We start from the raw sequence: 20,149 nt of genomic DNA, 5'->3' as shown, positions 1-20,149 counted from the left end.
CTCCTCCTCCTCCTCCTCCTCTTCTTCTTCTTCTTCTTCTTCTTCTTCTTCTTCTTCTTCTTCTTCTTCTTCTTCTTCGTTGTGCATAATTTATTCTTGACATAGTTGATTCACCAAAAATGCCATTTATACAGACGCTGGGGTAACTTGTTCTAAGTGTGAAGTTACCTCCTTTCCTACAATATCTCAGGATATCTTTTCAATGAATCTTTTGTTGTTCTTTGTCAGAAGAGCTGGTCCTCTCCACTGCAGGACTAATCCTATGCCTGCAGTAGAGCTCTTTATAATCTCTGTATGCCTCATTATTTCAACAAGCATTCCATCCCTTTTCAGTGCTTTTCTTACCCCCACCCCCACCCCCTCTCCTTTTTCTTGGTAACTTTTTCACCCGTCCAAACACCTGCATTTCTCCAAGGGTTTATGCCAGTCTTTTAGCTTTGCATTCATAGAATTATCAATTTCTTCACCAAAGTTCTCAAATGAATGAATTTTTTTTTCATTCATTCCTTTTGCTTTCTAAAACCAGTTAGAAATGCTTTCTTCAAGGGTACATTTTGATCTCTTAATGAGTAAACAGTGTCCCTTTCTCAGGTGTGTTTTTATTTTTATGTTTTGAAGCCTCTGATGTGCTAGCCTTACTGTGCTGACCTCACTTTGTTTATGCTGCTGCTGCTGCTGCTGCTGCAGCTGCAGTGCCCTGCTTCCTACTGGCAGGTATCACTGTTATATTTTCTCCAAACAGTCTCTCTGTGTGCTACACTTTAAGGGAGTTATTTATGTCCTTCTTCAAGTCTTCTATTATCATCATAAGATGTGATTTTAAATCTGAATCTTGCTTTTCTGGTGTGTTGTGTTATCCAGGACATACCCTGGTGGGAGAACTGGGTTCTGATGATGCAAATAACCTTGGTTTCTGTAGTTTGGGTTCTTACACTTTTCTCTAGCCATCTGGTTATCTCTGGTGTTAGTTGGCATATCCCTCCTGTGAGCCTGTGAGTCTGTGATCTTAGGTATGTCAGCAGGATTTGTGCCCAGGGAGCTGTGCCACAGGGTTAACTTCCAGTTGGAGACTGGAAGGATCCTGTGATTCTTGAGCTCTGTGGTCTCCTGGCAGATCCCTCTTTGGCCAGTTATTGGAGCAAAAATGCTTGTCTCACCTGTGAACTTAGGAGTGACCACACTCCTGGGAGACCATCTCTCTCCAGGAGGGATTTGGGTCCAGAGAGCTGTGCCACTTCTAGGGTTAACACCCAGGGTTAACTCCAGGGTGCAGATGGAGACCTTAAGGCCTATTTGTTCTTCCAAATTGTGACTGAAATTGTAACCCCTAGCATGTAGTGAAAAATAAAACACATGTGCGTACACAATACAATGTAACTTCTCCTTCGGATATTCACTAATTTGTCTTTGTTCTATAAAACCCGTGTAATTAAGGAAGCAATGTGATTTCTAGTTGATCAGGGCTGCAGGACTCCTTTGATCACCACATCTAACTTGCCTCTATTGACAGCTTCTTACCTCTACTCACAGGCCACTCTGTCCACACCCTGGGGAAGGCCCCTGCTAATTCTTTCCCCATATCTCTTTCTTTCCTTATATAAGACATTTTAGTATTTTTCTTCAAACTTTTGGAGCCATTTACCAACTGTTGGCATATCAGATACAAGCATTCTAAATGGTACTAGTCATGTCAATTACAAAAACTTATTAAATATATATTAAATTACACAGTACAGTAAAGTCAAGGAAAAATATCCCTATTTGAAGAATGCAATAATTTATTTGGTAATATTCTCTTATTATCTATGACCATCCTGAGGTAAGGCTCTAAAATTTCTTACAACATAAACCTCCCAGAACATGAAAGCACAAGACAGGTAAAACTAGTTTATAAAAATGTTTGTTGTAATTAATAATAATGATACAAGTTATCATCCTATATCTATGTGAAAACTGTGAGTTTTTAAAATTCTATTTCACAATTCCCACGTAAATTATTGATTTCAGGGTTTAGCATTATTATATTACTTATATTATCTTTTCTTTATTGATTATAATTTAAACAAAAATGCATTTACATTTTCATCACTAAGAAGAATTATAAATACAAGTTTTCATTAATTTTTAACTAATATAGTTGTTATAAGAAAGGAATTTGGATTAAGTTAATAATTAAATATTTGGACCTAGAGAGGTGGCTGAGTGTTTAAAACCACTAGCGGCTCTTCCAGAGGTCTGAAGTTCAATTCCTAGAAAGCATGTGGTGGCTCACAGCCATCTGTAGTGGGATCCAATGCCCTCTTCCAGTGTGTCTGAAGACAGCTACAGTGTACTTGTACAAATAAAATAAATAAAATTAAAAATAAAACACACAAAAACAAGAATTAAATCTTTGCTAAACTTTTTCTTAGAAGAGGAAATGAAACAAAATTTTGAGGTTTTGTGATTGCAATAACTATTATATGATATTATGCTATAAACATTGTAATTATTCATTTAAATAAAAATTACCTTGAATTAATTTGTTTAACATTAAGCAAATAATAATATATTGACAGATATATAGAAATATCATTAAAAGGAAAATATATTTAGTTTCCTTATAACTAGATATATACAAATTCTGTTTTACCCATTTTCAAAAGTAATCTAGATAAAAAGAAGACAAATATACTATACATATTTGCAGTTGGTTGGAGAAATTATTACTAGTTTATAAGCTAATGATCCAAATAATGGCACCTGAGAGTTACAAAACTTTATATGAGGTAAAAACAATTTTTAGGGCCTGGAAGGAATAGCTCAGCAATTAAGAGTACTGGCTGCTCTTCCAGACAATCTGTTTTTGATTCCCAGAAACCACATGATTGCTAAAAATCAAATGTGGCTCAAAATCCAGGACATCTGATGACCTCTTGCCTCACAATGAAGGTAGAGAAAACACCACAGCTAATTCTATTACCTTAGTTCATTCTATGATTTCTATATTTCCAGGATAGCAAAACAAATGATATTACAAGAAAAATATGCATCTATACCCACTATGAATATGTAATAAAATGTGCTTAGCAAAATAAGAGTAATTGAAAACAGTAAAAATAATCAAATCCCTTAATATGTAAACTTATTACACATTATGACTAACAGGTATTTTACCTAAGGAATATAAAGTCATTTCAAAGATACAAACAAGTGAAATTATATTTGTTGCATATATCCTAATTTTTTATGGAGCAAACTTTTTAAAATCCCATTATATTAGCAGAATTAAGAAATCAATTTATCAAAGTAAGAGGATTAAAAAATTAGTATGAACTTTCTGAACAGAGTAGCAATAAAATAATCCCATTTAATATAGCATCAAAAACAGTTTAAAACTTAGAAATCAATCCATTTTCATAAAACTCTTGAAAACTGAAAGCTAAAAAATAGATGAAAACTTAATTACTTAAATAAGAGAAAAGGTACCATGTTGTAAGTGATTGGAAGGCTTAATGTTCTGATAATGTGCATATCATTTGCAAAGATCTAGAGATGAACAGGTATGGGCATGGGGAGACAGGAGAGAACCCAGAAAAATGAATGGAAATATGCAACCTTGGTGAGGTGTGGGAGGTAGGAGGACCCTCTAGAAAGTACTTGAGACCTGGGAGACGAGATTCTCAGGACTTAACTCAAAGGGACCTTAGATGAAATGTCCAACAGTGGGGAATGGGAACTCATAGGGTCAATCTACAGTAGAAAGACAGGGCATCAAGTGGAGGGATGGGGTTGCCATCCCACAGTCAAAACTCTGACCCAGAATTGTTCCTGTCTAAAAGAACTGCGGTGACAAAAACGGAGAAGAGACTGAGGGATAGGAGGTCCAGTGACAGGTCCAAATTTGGGATCCATCTCAAGGGGAGGCTCTAAGGCCTGACAGTATTACTGATGCTATGGTGTGCTTACAGACATGAGCCTAGCATGACTGTCCTCTGAGAGGCTTTATCAGCAGCTGACTGAGACATGCAGATGCTTATATCAACCCAATGGACTGAAGTCTGGGACCCTTGTGGTTGAATTAGGTAAAGACTGGAAGAAGGTGAGGAGGAGGGCAACTCCAGAGGAAGTCCATCAATCTCAACAAACCCAGACCCCTGAGATCTCTCAGATACTCAGCCAGCAACCAGGTAGCACACAGGAGCTGGTCTGAGGCCCCTGACACATATACAGCAGAGGTCTGCCTGGTCTGGCCTTAGTGAGAGAAGATGAGTCTAATCCTTGAGAGACTTGAGGTCCCAGGCGGTGGAGAGGCCTGGAGGGGTCTGGGGATATCCTCTTGGAGATAGGAGAGGAGGAATGGGATGAGGAACTGTGGGAGGGCATATGAGGAGGGCAGTAATGACTGGATTGTAATAAATAGAAAGAATATGATTTTTTCATAAGAAAATAGCCAATCCCTCAAATGAGGGAGAGGGGGACCATCACACAGTCACAACTCTGACCCATATTTGTTCCTTTCTGAAAGAACCACAGGGATGGAAATGGAGAGAAGCCTGAGGAAAAGAAGATCCAGTGACAGGCCCAAAGTGGGATCCAGTTCAAGGAGAGGCCCCAAGACCTGACACTATTACTGAGGCTATGGGGTGCTCACAAAAAAGGAACTAGCATGACCATACTCCAAAAGATCCAAAAAGAAGCTGAAAGCATTAGATGCAGTTATTTGCATCTAATCAGTGGACAGAAACTGCTGAAACAAGTTGTTGAATTAGGAAACGTTGAAAGAAGCTGAGGAGAAGGGCGATCCTGTAGGAGGACCAGTAGTCTCAATTAATCTGGACTCCCAAGATCTCTCAAACACTGGATCACCAAACAGCATATATCAGCTGATATGAGGCTCCCAACACATATACAGTAGAGGACTGCAAGGTTTGGGTTCAGTCAGAGAAAATGCAAGACCATCAAGAGACTGTAGACCCCAGAGTGTTAAGAGGTTAGGTGTGGTGGGGGGTGGGGACATCCCTGTGGAGATAGGGTGGCGGGGAGGCGGTATGGGATGTGAAACAGTCAGATGGTGGATGGGCAGGAGTGGGGGATAAAATATGGAGTGTAAAAAATTAAATTAATTTAAAACATTAAAAAAAGAAAATAGCCAATCAACAACGTAATTAAATAGAATCTATTTTAAAACCTGATCAGGTTTTGCTTTCCATAATAAGACTTATAACACAATAGAAAAATTAAACAAAGCGAAAATTAGATTAAAAGACAAGAAACCAAATAGAAATTTCTGCAGAAAAGACATTAATGACTAGTGGATAAATAAAAATATATTCTGAATCACTAAACAGTGAAATATAAAATGTGAGCATATCATACTTACTTGAATATTTGTAATTAAAAATACTAAATGTTGACAGTATTATGATTTGAATCTGGAATATGCCACACAGGCTCATGTTTTGAGTACTCAGGTCTCAGTTAGTGTCACAGTTATGGGAGGTTATAGAACTTTTGGGACATTGGGCCTTTCTGGAAAATACAAGCCTGTAAAGACAATCTCCTGAAAATTATACTCACTTATAATTACGGTCCTATCCTACATTTCCTAGTTGGTTGACACTATGTCACTTGCTGTCACATAATCTGGCAGACAGTCTAAACTCTTCTGGTTTTCTCAAATTTTCTTCCATCATGGCCTGAAATATCTTGTAACTTTGAGCTAAAATAAACCCCACGAAAGCTGTTTCTGTCAGGTATTTTGGTAATGGTGAAAAAAGGTTACTGACACAGAAACAATGTAGGATTATCAAAAACCTGTACACTGCTGGCAGGAATGTAAAACTATGGAGCCATCCTGAGGAATGAGTATTGGTGTTTCTCAAAATAAGAACCATAGAATCTAGTACTTCTACATGTAAGCAAAGGTTCAAAAGAATCAAACATGATTGATACTTGTGCACCAATGATCATAGCTATTTATCCAAAATGGCCAAGACAAGGAAGCTCTTGAAATATCTACCAATTGAAACTATATGAATAAAGTATAATGGACAACTATTTAAATTGCAATCAGTTTAAAATAAGTAAAACACCCAGGCACATTCTATGACATGTATGGACCTGGAAGACATGACATTTGAGCAAAGTAAGCTAGACACAGTGGGAAAGGATTTCAGGCTACTTTCTTTATGTGTATTTAAGGTATTTCTCAAACATATAGTATCAGAGAAAGCAGCTGATTTCAGAAAACAGTTGTATAGGAAATGGGGAATTGCACCTTACTGAGTATAAAACTTCAGTTACATAAAATCTAAAAGTTCTAGAAAGCAGCTCTATACAATTGTACAGTACATATAGTAGTAATATTCTCAACTTAAAGATCCTTAGAAGAATATATCTCATTATTTTCTTACAATAAAATATAAGAATGGAGTTTACTTTAAGGTTTATCAATTAATCCTGCATGATAATTGATTAAACAGCCCAAACCATCGAATCACATCCATTGAATCAAAAAAAGAAAAGAAATTGACCAAATCTAACACATTTGCATTACATGAAGACAAGGCAAATTAGATGAAGAAAGTCACTGCCAACCTTAGGAATAGAATCTATGAAAAACATTCTGCACAATTGCATAATTAAGCAGCAGATAATGAATGATTCCTTTCAGAACATAAGGAATAAAGCAAAGATGGCAACCTCACCACTTCTCTTCATCTAGTGAAATCTCACTCACAGAGAGCAATAGAAAAACAGATATCAATAGACAGATAAACATTTATATATTGTAATATATATATATATATATATATATATATATATATATATATATATATATATATATCTGTCATAAAGGAAACCAAGAAAATCATCAGGTCATTTATAGGTGATCATTAGAGATTTAATGTTCCAAAAGATGAAGAAAACAAGATCAGTTTGAAAAAAATGTATTTCTACACAGTAATAGTGAACAATCTGAAATTTAAATTAATAAAGCATTCCATTTACAATTGGCTAAGAATCAGTTCAGAATTGAGTACCAACTATAGTTATGTCTAAAATATGTACTGAAATTCAGAAAATACTATTAAGAGGGACTAAGGAGATTCTAAAGAGACATCTTGCGTTCATGAAGCACAGTATGTAATATTAAGATGGAAAAACTCACCAAAACTATTTTAATGAACAAAATTAGCCTTATTGAAATTCTAGTGGGCCTTTCAGCATAAATTGGTGTTGAAACTGATTCTAGAATTCTCATAGAAATGTATATGATTCAAATTATCCAAAACAATCTTGGTTTAAAAATGAATTCACATTTTCCAATTACAAATCTTTGTATAAAGATACAGTGTTGAAGACATGATAAAACTAGCATAAGAATAGATATAGACCTTAGGATAAAATTCAGTCAAGAAATCAACCCTTACTTTGATGGTGAAGTGATTTTTTTGATAATGGTGCCAACTCAATCCAGTGAAGAAAAGTGTTCAACAAATGGTGCTGGGACAATTGGATATCTGTATGCAAAAGAATGAAATCAGTAGACTAGCCATCAGAAAATACAATAATTCAAAGAGGATCTTAAATCTAAGTGTAAGACTTAAAGTTATAACACTTGGAGTAAAGAGTTATAACACTTAGAGAAAAGGGAGTGATATATATTTTGGAATGGTTTCTTAAAAGAGATCTCTGATACTTCACAGAAGTAGTGATCTCTATCAGCTTATTTTTTAATTAAATAATATTTTGAAAAAAAATAAAAAAATAAAGTGAGATGAGATATTTTAAAATTACAGAAAAACTCAGAGCCTTATAGCTAAAAATACTATGTAAATAACTTCAACATCTAAAACTTGAAATAAAACCATCCAAATTTAAAAATAAAAAACTTAAGTAAATCTCTCTCTAAAGATGTACAGGAGTACCAAAATTACAAGAAACAATACTCCAATCTTTATCAGGGATTCCAAGTCAAAACTCCAATAAGATAAGCTCAATACACTCATATGTTATTAATAAAATTATAAATAATAGGCAATAGTAAGAGTTGACAAGAATGGCAAAAATTTAGAATTTGCATAGATTTCTGATAAAAATGTCAAAAATCCCCAATGTAGAAGTGTTTCAGGTAATTATCTTGTTGAGATACTATAAGACACATTAATTCCATTCCCAGTTGTATGTATAAGATACGTTAAAGTATAATTCAACACAAAAGTTCTACACAAATACTCAAAACAACATTAAATGTAATAACTAAGAAGTAATGAACAGAGAAAGAAATAGGGTACATCCATGTAATAGATTATCATTCAGCCAGTGCCAAGTTTCAAAACAGCGTGACATTTATACAGTGTCATGAACAGTGTTGTCTGCTTTTAACCAAATTTATGCTGAGAATTTAGAGCAAAAGGCACATTACAATGATTAATAAGTGATTTTAACTTGGCTAGAAAAGATAATTCTTAAATATACAATTCAGGCCAAGGTAGGTGCGGTTGACAAAGAAACTAGCATTATTGCAAAAATAAGTTACATAGTACCAGGGAACAGTAAATGTCCTTTGATGGTATCTCATTAACTGGGAAGGCATCATCTGTCAAAAGGTCAAATGTGTAAAATTGTGAAACTTTTGAGAATAGAGCCTACACAGGACAATATGGAACAGCATCCACACAAATGTTTTCCTATGTTTACAAGGATAGAAAATAAGCTACTGTAGCCATATCCCAAGGGAAACCAGCTATTGAAGTATGCCATGGTAGATCGTGGCATTTTATACATGATATTTGGCTTGGGGACATGCACAATCTAAAAATCATACTTATGAGAAATGTCTATTGATATACTGAAGGAAAAATTGAGATGCCAGCCAATGTGGCTGCACCAATCATTAAGGAAGGCTTGAGATGCTAGAACAAAAACAATCTGTCAAAAATCTGCAGAAAATGTGTTAAACCCATATAAGTGATATGCCAGAAAAGCTGTAGTCAGCATGTACGTATTGCTATTCCAAAGTTTTTAGTCCTCACATAATTTTATCACATGCTTGGGATACAGACATGAAGCTACAGGATTTAGTCATTGCACTATTGATTTGGTCCAATACATCCATAATGTTTTCCTATTTTTCAATTTTTGTTTTAAATTTTGGGTATTTTTGTTTGGTTGGTTGGTTTTTGTTTTTTGTTTCCCACCATAAGTAAGTAAAGCAAATGGTACTACAAAAACAAATCAAATATAAAGAAAAAATTAGGATAAAGATAGAAATCAATGATATTTTATTCAGGGAAATATTAAATCCAAATCAAAGGTGCTTCTATAAAAATAATCAATAAAATTTAAAAGTATTTTTCTATATTGATCAAAAAAAAAAAAGGAAAACACAAACAATATCATCCTCTAAACTTGATTACTACTAAAGACTCTTGATCTACTAAGAGGAAGATGAGAAAATTGGAAATCCTGACAACCACATCAATTCAAGGAGCTTGATGTAAATAGTGTAATTCTTTCAAAGTTACATGCTATTAAGAGTTGTAAAATATGAAAATTAATCAGAATGCTTGTATAGTTAGTAAAACATGAACTTAAGGTTTGAAAAATGTCCCTAGATAAAATGTCTACACATACACTGACATCTGAATGTCACTCATTCTATATTTATGCATAATTGCCATGCCAGTACTTGTGATTCATAGGTACTGTAGTTGGATACAAATATTTAGGACAATTTGCATAGTATTTTCTAGAACTATGAAAGCTAGACCACAGGAAATTTTCAGTTATAACCAGCTTGAGCTATTTGAGACTTTTGTTCTAAGTGGGTGCCATATTTAGCAAGAAGGGCCCACCATCAACCTGTAAAAGGCAGTAATGTCTACAACAATATTGTACATTGTTTGGGGAATCATTTTTTTCTTTATTTTCTTTATCATTTTTGATTACCCTAAACAGCTCTGTGAATGGAGGTTTATCATGACTGCTACCAAAGATTTTGATAATCTATTGTTCTTTTCAGGGAGCATTTATAGCCCAAGTATCTTCCTTATTTTAATACACACCTGTATACACACACACACACACTTATATGTAGTATGTACAAGTTAGGTAAATATAAGATAACATAACTCTTTGGAGCTTTATCAAACAACCTTAGTGTTATTTGTTCCTCATCATTCTTTCTTCTTTTGTGTTGACCTCCCTCTCTCCTTCCAAACATTCTGCTTCCCAATTCTTATCTCTTGTATCATACTATTTCCATACCAAGCCCCCACCTTTGACCCACCACTAGTCAAGGAAGTACAGGCAACAAATAACTGCTGGTAGGAGAAGTGCCCTCTCCCAGGGACAAGAGCCCTTATAAGTTGTCCAACGCAGAGTGGTCAGACTTGAAGCCAAATATACACAACATAAAATGGACTCATCAGGTTATATTTATACATTTATGTATATACACACACAAATACATATATATGTGTTTGTGTGTGTGTGTGTGTGTGTGTGTGTGTGTGTATAATATAATTAAAGAAGAGAATCTATGAACTTGGGAATAGGAGAATATGTAAGGGATTCAACAGTATCTGGGAGGATCTTGAGGGATGAAAGGAAGGGGGAAATTAATACAAATCTATTTCAATTAAAACAAGTCATTAAAACTTAAATATAAGAAAACCATGGCTGAAAGATATCAGATAATTCCAAAATTTAACAATTAATAAATGAAAGATATGCATAAATAATTTCGATTTATGTTTTTGAAATGCGTGCCTTTGTACTAAATACAAAAATTTATGGCATATAAGATAATACTGCAAGCCAACAACCCTACATTTTATAACTACAAAATTAGCAAACCATATATTAAGGAAGAACATGAATAATTTTGTAAACTATGCTATCACATTCTGTATTTTTTTAGTTCCATTAATTCACACATAAAATTCATAATTTCCATTTTTCTTTAAGTATAATAGAATTTCCCTGTGTAGACATACCACATTTTCATTATCTATTCAACTATAGATGATTCTATTTCTAGCTATTGTGAATAGATTACTAATAAACATGAATCTCTAAGTATCTCAGTGGTGTGAAATAAAGTTCGGTGGGTATATCAGGTATGGAAAATTGGTAGTGGTAGTTCTATTTCTAGCTTCAAAAGGACTTCCATAGTTGCTATACCAGATTGCATATGAGGATTATAGACTTAAATATTTAATTTTATGTGTTCACTCTAAGGTCACTATAATGTCCAGATATATAGAAATGGGTCATTTAGTAGATGACTGCCTCAAGGAAGTGGAATATAGCAGAATATAGGTAAGATGAAATTAGTGAGAGGAAAGACTAGGAGCTGAAAGTTTTAAGCATGGAGGGAGTAGGTGAATAATGAAGATGAAGGGGGTGTAGAAGTTTTCTAAAATGAACGCAGTATGTAAAAGACATAGGGAAACCTACCATCTTAAAACCAAAATTTGATAGCAATGTGTATTTAAAATGAATAAGACCATATTCTGTGTGGTTGGAAAAAATCTCCTCCTATCAATTATGGGTAATTTATAGAAAATTTTAATTCTGGATACACATGACCTTATAGGATGCTCAACAGAAAGGCCCTAGAGGCTCTCTGAACATTATGTGGTAAAGTCATTCCTCATGGTTGTTGAACAAAATAAAATAGAAAGTTTATGTTGTTTAGGATACTTCATATTTTGTTTGCATGATGCTAAGAAATCAAGCTGGAACTTAACTTGGATGAAAGCTTCTTTCTGCTAGCTAGCTTTATAGTGCTGGAAACTGTGACTCAGATTGCTGGTGAGAAAAGACATCAACAACCATGCATTGCCAGAAACCTTATGAACTGCGGTACCAACCAGCCACAGAAACATGCCCATTTATATGCAATAGTGAGATAGATTTTATGAGAATAGCTTTCTGTTCTGTGGTTGGATTTAAGACTCATTCCAGAGATCAGACTCTATCTAGTACTGTAAAGCTGCTCAAAAGAGTATGGTCAGAGAGATCATAGGTCCAAAGTAAGTACTTAATTCTGTTGGTTATGTAAATTGACATAGCATTGAGCTGTTCCCTAAATATATATGTTTGCCAATGGATGAACACCACTTTGTACTTTAATCAGAAAATCCTTTCTTTCCAGTTAAATACATTGAATAAAGCAAAATCCCATGCAGCATATTATGAACATAAAAGAAAGTAGACACATACAAACCATTCTCTCTTTGGTAGATATATCTAGTAAGAAAATCTGAGTAAACTAGGAGTTTATAAGCTCAATATATTGGCTTAACATTTTTTATCTTATAATAAAGGGTAAAACCCAAGTTTGATATTTGAAAATAAAATAACGTTTCTAACTGTTTAAAATTAATATGAATGCCAAAACATATTTGTGCTGAATGAAAGAAATCAATGAAATATTAAACAGGAAAAGTGTTCATCAATTATTATACAATATAGTATAGATATTATCCCTAAATTTATCTATAGGTATGATATAATTCTTATTAGCATGCCGGTGAAATATGCTATGTTAAAATATGCAGAAAGGCATCCCTCCTTTGTCTCCATATCTTTGACAAGAACTATGGCAGAAGCCACTTACTCTACTGAATGCATTGTTAGTACCCATAGTCCCAGTAAAGTTCCTGCCTACTGCCTGTCAACACACCTTAGAGCTGGCTCAACTGCCTGCAACAGCACACTGGCGCTCATTTTCATATTCCAGACCACAACTCTGACAGAAGCCCCCTTTACTACCAGAGGACACTCAGGTACCCAGAATTCCAGGCCCTCAAATCCAGCAGAAGACAATATGTAATACTGGAGGCTAAACCAGGATCTAGGACCTCAGAGGCCATGCTGGTACCCAGAACCCCAGAAGTCTTCTGTTCTACCAGAGGCCACAGGAGTACCTGGAACTATAGAGGCAACACCAATACTCAGAACCCTAGAGGCCATGCCAGTTCTCAGAACCCAAGAACTCTAGAACCCTAAAAGCCATACAGGCATCCAAAGCTCCAAAGGTCATTTAGGCCAGCAAACTCCCAGAAGATACACTCTATTGAACCTGAGGAATCATCAGTAACCAAAACAACAGACCACTCAGGCCAGTAGTACAGGGAAGATACAGAAGCAAAACTTAAAAAAAAGTCTATATATCCATAAACTAAAAAATTGGGATGTTAAACTATAATTAGTCCAAATCCAGATGACTAATGGCTGCGTGCAAACATAATTAACAAGACTCAGGTCATTATGGCACAACCAGAGCCCAGTTATTCTACCTCAGCAAGCCCTGGATATTCAAGAAGATAACCTTAAAACCAATTTTGTGAAAATGTTAGAGGTCCTTAAGGAGAAACTGAATAATCACCTTAAAGAAATCCAGGAAAACACAAATAAACAATGGAAGGAAATGAATAAATACCTTAAAGAAAGCCAAGAAGAAACAAACCAACAAACAGGGAAAGGAAATGAATAAAACTGTTCAAGATCTAAAAATGAAAAATCTTATGAAATAAAAAAGCAAAAAGATCCAGGATAGCTAAAACAATCCTGTACAATAAAAACTTCTGGAGTTTTTTTTTTTTTTTTTTTGATATCCCTGATATCAAGTTGTATTACAGAAAAAGATTAATCAAAACTGCATGGTATTGGTATAGCAACAGTCAGGTCAATCAGTGGAATCCAATTGAAGATATATATCCACACACCTATGGACACACAATTTTTGTTTAAAAGGTCAAAATTATACAATGGGGAAAAGAAAGCAACTTCCAAAATAGTACTGGACTAACAGGCAGACTACATGCAGAAGAATGCAAATAAAACAATATATATTTCCCTACACAAAATTCAAGTCCAAGTGGATAAAAGACCTCAACATAAAACCAGATACACTGAACCTGACAGAAGAGGAAATGTGAACTAGCCTAGAACTCATTTTTACAAGAGATAACTTCCTGAATGGAACACTAAATGAATCAGGCACTAAGATCAATAATCAATAAATGAGACTTCCTGAAACTGAAAAGCTTCTATAAAGCAAATGATACTTTCAATAGGAAAAAAATGTCAGCCTACAGAATGAGAAAATATTTTCGCCAATACTATATTTGGCCTAGAGATTATTTCTAAAATAGATAAATAGCTCAAGAAACAATACATCAACAAAACAAATAGTCCAATTAAAAATTGAGGTTGAGATCTAAACAGAGAATTCTCAACAATGTAATATCAAATGGCCAAGGAACACATAAAGAAATGTTCAATATCCTTAGCCATAAGGGAAATGCAAATCAAAATGACTCTGAGATTCCAACTTACACCAGTCAAAATGGCTAAGACCAAAACCACAAGTGGTCCCATTTGTCAATTCTTGATTTTACCGCACAAGACATTGCTGATCTGTTTAGGAATTTTTTCCCTGTGCCCATATCTTCAAGGTTTTTCCCCACTTTGTCCTCTGTAAATTTCAGTGTCTCTGGTTTTATGTGGAGGTCTTTGATCCACTTAGACTAAAACTGCAAAGTTTCTGTAAGGCAAAAGGCACTGTCAACAAGACAAAAAGGCCAACAACAGATTGGGAAAGGATTTTTACCAATCCTAAATCTGATAGAGGACTAATATCCAATATATACAAAGAGCTCAAGAAGCTGAACTCCAGAAATTCAAATAACCACGTTAAAAAATGGGGTCCAGAACTAAACAAAGAATTCTCAACTGAGGAATACCGAATGGCTGAGAAACACCTGAAAAAAATGTTCAACATCCTTAATCATCAGGGAAATGCAAATCAAGACAACCTTGAGATTCCATCTCACTCCAGTCAGAATAGCTAAGATCAAAAATTCAGGGGACAGCAGATGCTGGCAAGGTTGTGGAGAAAGAGGAACACTCCTCCATTGCTGGTGGGATTGCAAGCTTGTACAACAACTTTGGAAATCAGTCTGGTGGTTCCTCAGAAAATTGGACATAGTACTACTGGAAGTAATACCTCTCCAGCAATACCTCTCCTGGGCATATACCCAGAAGATGTTCCAACAGGTAATAAGGACGCATGCTCCACTATGTTCATTGCAGCCTTATTTATAATAGCCAGAAGCTGGAAAGAACCCAGCTGTCCCTCAATAGAGGAATGGATACAGAGACTGTGGTACATTTACACAATGGAGTACCACTCAGCTATTAAAAACAATGAATTTATGAAATTCTTGGGCAAATGGATGTATCTGGAGGATATCATCCTTAGTGAGGTAACCCAATCACAAAAGAAGTCGCTAGATATGCACTCACTAATAAGTGGATATTAGTCGAGAAACTTAGAATACCCAAGATACAATTTGCAAAACACAAGAAAACCAAGAAGAAGGAAGACCAACGTGTAGATACTTCATTCCCCCTTATAATAGGGTATAAAATACCCATGAAAGGATATAGGTACAGAGACTAAGTTTGGAGCTAAGATGAAAGGATAGACTATCCAGAGACTACCCCATCCGGGAATCCATCCCATCATCAGCCACCAAACCCAGATACTAATGCACATGCCAGCAAGATTCTGCTGAAGGGACCCTGATATAGTGGTCTCTTGTGAGGCTATGCCAGTGCCTGGCAAACACAGAAGCAGATGCTCACAGTCAGCTATTGGATGGAACACAGGGTCCCCAATGGATGAGCTAGAGAAAGTTCCCAAGGAGCTAAAGGGGTCTGCAACCCTGTAGGTGGAACAACAATATGTACTAACCAGTACCCCCAGAGCTTGTGTCTCTAGCTGCCTATGTAGCAGAAGATGGCCTAATCGGCCATCATTGGGAAGTGAGGCCCCTTGGTCTTGCAAACTATATATGCCCCAGTACAGGGGAATGCCAGGGCCAAGAAGTGGGAATGGGTGTTTAGGGGATCTGGGGTGGCGAGACGTATAGGGAACTTTCGGGATAGCATTTGAAATATAAAAAAAAGAAAATACCTAATTAAAAAAAAAGAAAGAAAAATGTCCACATATGTACAAAAAATGTAATTCTAAATGTACTCAAGTTGAAAATAATGAGTAATTGATTTTTATAATTTTTATATTGTTCCATTGATTTCAGAATAAGAACATTAAAATTCTCATTGTTTCTTTATTCTAAACAAAACAAAACATAACAGCAAACAAAACAAAACAAAACAAAAAAACAAAACCACAAGTGTTAAGGATGGACACTCCTCCAAGTTTTTAAGAGTGCAAACTTTGAAAATCACTATGGTCGTTTCGTAGAAAACTGGGAATCAACCTACCCAAAGAACCAGCTGTCCCAGTCCTGTCATGTACTCAAAGAATGCTCTATGCACTGAAAGGACACTTGTTCACCTATATTCATAATATACAGAAACTGAAAATAATCTAGATATCCCTTCACTAAGCAGTGGATAAAATGAATATGGTATATTTACACAATGTAGTATTATTCAGCTTTTAAAAAAGAAGGAAAGAAAGAGCATTATGAAATTTGCATGCAAGTATATACAACTAGAGAAAAAAAACAACCTGGGTGATGTAACTCAGACCCAAAAAGACAAATATGGTTTGTACCCACTTATAATTTGATATTAGCTGTAAATTTAATAATGCTACAATCCCCAGTCTTAGAGAGCCTAAATAATGAGGAAGGTTCAGGGGGAGGGATGCATGAAGTTCCCTGGGAAGAAGAAATAAAATAGTTTGGGTGGACTGGGGGACATGTGAGAATGGGAATAGGATGGAACAGATAGGATAGGGGAGAGGGAGAGAGTACTGGAAGAGGCAACTGGAATTGAATCACAATTTGGGGGCAAAGTAGAAACCTAATTCTATGAATTGCCCAGATATCTGTGGTGACGCTAGCTAATACCCAAGGTACAATTTGTAAAACACATAAAACTCAAGAAGGAAGACCAAAGTGTGGATCCTTTGATCCTTCTCAGAAGGGGGAACAAAACACCCATGGAAGGAGTTACAGAGACTGAGCTGAGATGGAAGTATGGACCATCCAGAGACTGCCCCACCAGGGAATCCATCCCATAATCAGCCACCAAACGCAGACACTATTGCATATCCCTCCAAGATTTTGCTGACTGGACCCTGATATAGCTGTCTCTTGTGAGGCTGTGCCAGTGCCTGGCAAATATAGAAGTGGATGCTCACAGTCATCTATAGGATAGAACACAGAGACCCCAATGGAGGAGCTAGAGAAAGTACCCAAGGAGCTGAAGGGGTCTACAACCCTATAGGTGGAACAACAATATGAATTAACAAGTACCCCCAGAGCTCCTGTCTCTAGCTGCATATGTAGCTGAAGATGGCCTAGTCGGCCATCATTGGGAAGAGAGGTCATTTGGTCTTGCAAACTTTATATGCCTCAGTACAGGGGAAAGCCAGGGCCAGGAAGCAGGAGTGGGTGGGCTAGGCATCAGGGCGGGGGGGGGGTGTATAGGGGACTTTCGGGTTAGCATTTGAAATGTAAATGAAGAAAATGTCTAATTTAAAAAATCTTTTAAAAAGAAACCTACAAAAGCAAAAAAAAAAAAAAAAATCCTAATAATGGGACATGTGGAGCCTGAATGGGCCACTTCCTGTAACCTTATATCACTTCCAGTGGAGTACTTGGAAACTGGACCACCAACCCTGGAATGAAACCTTCATTCTACACTTTGTCCTGCCTGCAAGAAGTGATGGAGTAACGGTGGCACAGAAATTGTGGGAGTGGCCAGCCAATTATTGGTCCAGCCTTAGACCCATGCCATGAGAGGGAATTCAGTCCTGAAACTGCCTGGAGCCGCAGCTACCAGAGGCTGTAAATCACAGAGACCTAGGATGGAACCAAACATACCTGGACAAAAAAAAGTCAACAAAATGATTCCTCATGAGACGCTGCTATACATGTAGACAGAAGCCAGGCACAATCACTATCAGAGAAGCTTATCTAGCAACTGATAGAAACAGACCCACAGTGAAACACTTAGATTGGGCCTGAGGAATCCTGTTGAAGAAGGCAGGAAAGATTGTAGGAACAAGATGGGTCAAAAACACCATAAGAAAACCCATATGATCAAGTAACCTGGGCTAATAGGGGCTTACAAAATTTGAATAGATAATCAGAGAGCCTCCATAGGTCTGACTCGACCCTGTCATATATTTTATTCTTGGGTGGATTGATGTTTTTGTGTTATGACTCACAGTTGAAATCGGGTTATCTGACATTTTTTTTTTTTTTTGCCTGATTTGGGGACCTCTTTTTCTCCTACTGGGTTTCACTTGTCCAGCCTTAATATGAGGGGAGACACCTAATCTTACTGGAACATGCCATGCCATTTTTGATTGCTGTCCATGGGAGGCCTGACCTTTACTGCAGGTAACCTGAGGAGGAGTAGATTGGGGGTGAGGGGATATTGGGAGGAGAAACTGGGAGGAGAGGAGGGACAGAAAATTGCACTTGGGATGGAATATAAGAGAACAAATAAAAAGTAAAATATATAAAATTTTCAATGTTCAAAATATTCACAAGAACAATCCTCCCATTAATTTAAAGCTTTAATCATAAGCTATGCACTCTTCCATTCCCCTTACCCACAATAATCTATATGTGTTTTGAGAATCATTTACTGAAAGCAGCCAAATGTTATAAGCAACCATATACAACAAGTATCCACCATTATTGTTGCAAGCAACATGTGGCTATAGCTTACTAGCCTCTGCCTTCAGTACTAAGGACTTTTGGGTCAGTAAAATGAGTTTTTTCCCTTGTAAATTTCTGGCACAATGACCTCTGTTAAGTATTGCTTGTCCCTTGCCCATACCATGTTTTTTTTTTTTTGTTTTTTTTTCTACTCATTCATTTCCCCCACTATTTCTACACGTGCCTAGCCTTATTATTGGTATGTTATGAGAATGTTGCTATACTACATAGAACCCCAGTTCTCTTTTTGCTTTATGTTCAGTAATTTAAATAACCTGGAGAAATTTATGATGTCACACCAAAATGAGTCTTCGCAAACAATGAACTTTACAGAATTATATTATACAATATAAATAGACCTAATAGAAGTGAATAGTACTGCATATTACCAACGTTTCCAACAGTTTAAGAATATATTAGAGCACTAATAATGTGGAGAAAAATTGCTTGGAATTATTTTTAGATTAATCCCCCAGTTTTCTTTAATGGGGGGTCTTAGAGATGAAAAGACAATGAAGTCACCACCCAAGGGACCATGTGACACAATGTTATAATACACAATTGACTTGCTTAATTTACTTGGCAAAGTTTACAGAAAGATAAAATCAAACACCAAACTTCAATGAATAGTCAGTTTAGTTGGAACATTTAATTCAAACAAACTGTCATTTGGTGAGTTATTTTGTATACAGTATGAAAGACTTCAGTGTGAAGAAACCCTAGTACACATAAATTTTACATGCTCACATATTCAAGTTCAATGCAAAGTTCAAATATTTAAGACATGTATTATACTTTTGCAAAGTTCAGGAATCATTAGGCTATATGAAAAAAATAGCAGCATTTCTTTATTTTCAGAATTTTGTTAATAATGGCAATGTTGGCATTTTATACTTTGCAAAGATATAAATCATCTTTAAAATTATGATGATATTATTCAAAGCAGATGTGAAAGCATATGTTTGCTCCAGTTGTATAAACTGCTTATTTGTCATACTTAATAAATGTTGAGGCTTACAGTATATCTTTTTTCCTTTCAGTAATTTAAGTCTAGTTAAAAAATACATTTTTGCCTTACTATCACAAAAAGAATAGGTAGAAGTTGAAATGAAGTCATTTTTTTTCTTAAAGAAACCTGTCCATAATAATTTAGATTCCATTTCACACCAGTCAGAATGGCTAAGATTAAAAATTCAGGTGACAGCAGATGCTGGCGAGGATGTGGAAAGAGGAACACTCCTCCATTGCTGGTAGGATTACAAGCTTGTACAACCACTCTGGAAATCAGTCTGGCGGTTCCTCAGAAAATTGGACATAGTACTACTGGAGGACCCAGCAATACCACTTCTGGGCATATACCCAGAAGATCTTCCAACTGGTAATAAGGACACATGCTCCACTATGTTCACAGCAGCCTTATTTATAATAGCCAGAAGCTGTAA

The 20,149-nt window shown here is 35.9% G+C and overlaps 1 protein-coding gene across 3 annotated transcripts in view; it reads right to left on the bottom strand.

The window, feature by feature from the left end:
* The window catches only part of Dach2 (dachshund family transcription factor 2), a 476,923-nt gene that overhangs the window by 67,023 nt on the left and 389,751 nt on the right, over positions 1-20,149 (bottom strand). The window contains exon 9 of one of the 3 annotated variants that reach the window (XM_029534190.1): positions 7,416-7,505. The exons of the other annotated variants lie outside the window; for them this stretch is intronic. Coding sequence (XP_029390050.1) covers positions 7,416-7,505 — 90 coding nt within the window. The remainder of the gene's footprint in view (positions 1-7,415; positions 7,506-20,149) is intronic. 3 annotated transcript variants of the gene reach the window in all.

The sequence above is a fragment of the Mus pahari genome, chromosome X (assembly GCF_900095145.1).
Source record: "Mus pahari chromosome X, PAHARI_EIJ_v1.1, whole genome shotgun sequence".
Taxonomy (NCBI): Eukaryota; Metazoa; Chordata; class Mammalia; order Rodentia; family Muridae; genus Mus; species Mus pahari.
Note: the sequence above shows the minus strand (reverse complement) of the source record. Positions and strands in the feature narration are given on the sequence as shown.